The sequence below is a fragment of the Buceros rhinoceros genome, unplaced genomic scaffold, assembly GCF_000710305.1.
Source record: "Buceros rhinoceros silvestris isolate BGI_N320 unplaced genomic scaffold, ASM71030v1 scaffold41187, whole genome shotgun sequence".
In the NCBI taxonomy this organism is placed as follows: domain Eukaryota; kingdom Metazoa; phylum Chordata; class Aves; order Bucerotiformes; family Bucerotidae; genus Buceros; species Buceros rhinoceros.
The window spans coordinates 8,219-12,780 of NW_010422375.1; the positions used below are offsets into that span (position 1 = coordinate 8,219).

Consider the following 4,562-nt stretch of genomic DNA (forward strand, 5'->3'; position numbering starts at 1 on the left):
GCATCTTTGGCCCATCTCAAGGTTTTTTTGCTTCCTCTTTCTCTGTGGTATATAACTGCATGATTACCCTTTTCTTTCGACCAATGCTTCCCCTCTGAGGAGACAGAGATCCACCAGACGGTGGATGAACAGCCAAGGCATAAACAGTAGGACTTCTTTACAAATGCGTGTTACTCAGTGTGGTGTATTCTGACCTCTCTGTTTTTTCTTTCTGTTAATAGCATCTGTTTTTACGCTCAAAGTTCAAGTAAATGACATCGTCAGTCATCAGTACCTGCGACAAGCAGTTGTAGAAGTGTTTGTGAACTACACAAAGACAAATTCGACGCTTACTGGAAACAATGGAGCAGTATTAATAAAAGTTCCCTACCAGCTAGGATTAAGCTTAACTATCGTATCTTACAAGGACGGCTACATGTTAACACCTTTGCCTTGGAAGACTGGGAGAATGCCAAGTACGTAAGCGTCTTACAGTCCTATTATTAAACTGTATCTGTTGTAATTAAATTTCTGTCTTCCTCGGCAGTCTGAGTAGTTACTGTCAACTGAAAATGACTGAATGAAGTCAGTCAAGGTGCCTGTCAATGCAAGTGTGAAGGCGAATGATCTGTTAGACTTGTCAAAATTCTTACTACTGTCAAACAGCAAATAGCCCTTTTTAACTCTGGGTGGATTATCTTGTGATACCGTGAGTGTTTTCTGAGAAACTGTTCACCTGGCAAGGGGCTGGTAATGTGTTTTGACAAAAATCACTCTGTCTTTAGTGATTTCTGGAGTGCCAGTGCTTTGGGTCCTGTGAAACAGGTAGAACCTGTTGTTATAGCTTCCTTTCAGCAGTGTTTCCTCACGAGTTCTCTTGTGGAACTATTGCATGCTCTTAAGGTAGTTTTTTTGGTTGTTTTTTCTAAAAAAAAATGGAGATAGACTTTAGAATTTTGCCACTTGTTTATCCATAGAAGTCATGAGACAGTAGCAATCATACAACAGGGGTCCTCCTGCCTACCACTAAAATCCCTGCCCGGGACAATCGGAGTAACTTATTTTTCTGGTCTTTAGGGAGTCTCTTCTTAACTAATACGAACTATTAAGGAACAGCTCTATTTGCTATTCCTTCAGAACTGGAGGTATTACAGGATTTTTTTTTTGGTTGCACAGGATAACAGACTTTTCACTTTCCACAGTATACTCGTCAGTGACACTTGCATTATTCCCACAAAGTCAAGCTAACGTATGGCTCTTTGAAGATACTGTCTTAATTACTGGAAAACTCTCTGGTAAGTTCTGTGTATGCCAACCATAATCTAAACGTTTTGTGATAACCACCTGCAAACACACATACAAAAAAAATCAAGTGTATCCATAGTCTCCTAATATCTAGCTGCTCAAAGCCAGATTCTCAGTTCATTGTGTGACTGTGACAAGTGCTAGACTAGAAATACACAAACTGTGGAGAAAATGGATGAAAACAGGTTGTTGTGCTAAATAAATGGGTTTCTGAACAGTAATAAAACCACTGAGTTTTACCATTGCTAAGACGAAATACTACTCTTTTACAGATGCCAAATCTCAACCAAGTGTTCAGTTTCCAAAATTTTTAATAAAGCTTCCAACAAATCATCATATTACAAATGTTACAGCCTATCTGACAGTGCCAGAACAATTTCTGAAAGCGGACAGCTTTCTCTACACAACAGGAATTCTTCTTAATAAATCAGGTATGTCAATAAGTTGTTTAAGTTTTTTTTTTTAAAGAAGAAATCTTCAAATGTAGTGCATATGAATGCACAGTGTTTCAGGAAAACATCCGCTGAAAGGAAAAGGGCCTGGACCTGCTTCTTGTAAAGGAAATCACAAAGCTCTGTTTTATGGGAGTAAGCTATAAACACAGTGGTTAAGTAATTGATGTCACTCTTTATCCTGTTCCTTGCAGTATGACGTGTCTGGCTACACTGAAATACCTCTTCAGAGTCTGTTTTATCTATATGTGTGTGTATATGTGTATGTTCAGGATTTCCTGAGACTGTGGAACTGGTTTATTAAACACCTTAAAAATATGGTTATGGCCAGTGTGTAAACTAGGTGAACCTAAAGAAATCAGTGGAACTGCAGCAGCTGACTTCCGCTGGGGCGTGTTGTGTGTTTGCACTAGAAGGGTTGTCTCTAGGAGCTTCACACCCAGCGTGAAGGTTGTGTGGAAGCTCTAGTTGGGCTCATAGACAGTTCATCTGTGTAAGCCTGTTCAAAACCAAGTAGTGACTACGTACGCAGCGCACAGCTGTGATAACATTTTCTGTGCTTGTCTCACTGCAGAAGCAGTAGGTGGTTTCATGAGTCATGGTAACTGCTCATATGCAGCTGGATCTTATAGTATTTGTCACTATATCAGATATTATTTTATTTGCATACGTACAGTAATCTCTGGTAGATTGTACTGTGTGCAGTTCCATCTTTCTTTTGTTCTGTTCTTTCTATTCCCAGTGGATCTGAAGCCATGAGGCTTTTAAATTCATTGCAGCGCATGAGGAGGTCACTACATGGCTTATCTGAACTTGTCAGGCTTTATTCTTTAATTTTAATTGAATTAAAATCATTGTATACATTGATATCTTGCATATTAAAACCTTTGTTATCTATATGTCACCTCTTGAAATGTAAAGCGTAAGAAAACAAGCAGTATTTCTCCCATTCGATTTTTCCTTTCAATCTGTCTGGCATGTCTTCTAAATTATTCATCTACTCCTAAAGGAATAGGCTGCCTTTCAGGGCAGGTGAAAGCTAATTGGAGTCTGATGCACCAGGAGTTTTCTCACAACCAGCTTCTAACGGCTTGCATAGATTGAACATTATTCTGGTACTTACTAATTCTGTTTCAGCTTCTTCCACCGTCCTGTCATACTGTGCATTCTGAAGTGTTTGCAAATTAATGCAAGGAAACAAACTTCCAGGCTGCAGCATACAGCTCTGTGTGTGCAACATTTCCCTTGAGTGCTTTGACAAGCCTCATGATTAACTGTTCCGTTAATTATAACTGCCAAATTAGAAAGTTAGTCTTTACGGGAAAGTTTAAGAGGACTGCTCAACAAAGGAGCAATGCAGCGGTCACACATTTGCATATGTCTTCAATTTGATTCCATGGTACGTGTATTGCAACACAGAAATGGTTCTATCGTCTGTATTTCACACAGGTTAGCTATTTTGTAATCAGATTATCTGAGGGGAAAACCCTTTCTTCCTCCACCCCCAGGCCAAGTTTTGCCTCTTCACTCGTTCTACAGTCAGCATTGAACCTCTGTGTCAAAAATTTGTTTCTCTTTTACGGATTCAGAATAGAAAAGATAGGGGTTCATTTTAATCACAAGATTTTAAAAGTCCAGGAGAGAAGAAATGTTTTAGTTTTTTTTAATTTGGTGACAGCTGACTGTGTAGCTGGATGTGAAGGTGGGCTTGCCTTTAGTTATAATGAGGATAAATTCCTAATTCTAAGTATTTTGGTTTTTTAAATACACTGTGAATTGAGAATTTCAAGATACTTCTCACATGCAGGTTTCAAAAGCATGGAATTGGCTCCTCTTGCTGCAATATGCGTAAACATTCTTTTGACCGGCAAAGAACTGAAAGTAAACGGTCCCATTCAGATTACACTTCCTCTTCCCACAAGTACTGTAAAACCAGGAGATGCTATACCTGCGTGGACATTCGATATGAAAACTGGTAAGTGGGCTACGTTATTTGTTGTTCTGCCTTTTCGCACGTGTCTGTGGTGTGGGGCACGTGACAGTCAATATCATCGGCTGGAAAATAAGAAGTAGTGGGAAAGTGGACATTCGATATGAAAACTGGTAAGTGGGCTACGTTATTTGTTGTTCTGCCTTTTCGCACGTGTCTGTGGTGTGGGGCACGTGACAGTCAATATCATCGGCAGTAATATATGAGGTGGTGGGAAATTGTCACAGATTTTATCAGGTGTTCTGTGTTATTTGATTGACAAGCTTGAGTTGTTCTAAGGAATTGCCCTACTTCCATTAGTCCAGAAAGCTTTGGTAAAGTTCACTAGCATTCCTGTTGTCCCAGCTGGCTGCCTAGTGGGCAGCCCAGCTCCAGTCTGTGATGCTCGTTGAACAAATTGTTTATGTCAAGGGTTTTTGTTTTCATGCTAGACTAGGGATTCAGGGAACATATGTTTTAGGTGATGTTAAATTTTAAGCCTGGTAACTTTGTGAATGCCTTTGTAAAAGAAAACAAATCAGAATTTAAGATTTGGATGCTTTGTTTCTTAGAGCATAGCTTGAAAAATCCATTAACATTAAAACCAGAATAGATAGTACTTCAGTTAACAAAAGCAATTCAGAAAGTGAAATGAAGGCGAAATAAAAATTATCCAAAGGAACGACATAGTTCTTACAGTATGCATGGGAAGAGGAGGCTGGGGATTAGACCTTCTAAACCTTTTGTCATCCCTTCATGTCTAATTTTAGTCGAGTGAGTAATGAGCTACAAACACCCATTTAGTTGTCCTGTATTAGGTGTGTGCATTAGTGTGCTGATTGTCCTACACTGTACCT

At 39.3% G+C, this 4,562-nt stretch overlaps 1 protein-coding gene across 1 annotated transcript; it reads left to right on the plus strand.

Annotated features, from left to right (window-relative positions):
• Positions 1-221: 221 nt before the first annotated feature.
• On the plus strand, positions 222-3,711 carry FAM171B (family with sequence similarity 171, member B; the record flags this gene model as incomplete). The annotated part of the gene is made up of 4 exons (XM_010140007.1): positions 222-455; positions 1,182-1,274; positions 1,557-1,715; positions 3,544-3,711. Coding segments are annotated over 4 exons (654 nt in total), but the record flags the coding sequence as incomplete, so codon positions are not given.
• Positions 3,712-4,562: the final 851 nt, after the last annotated feature.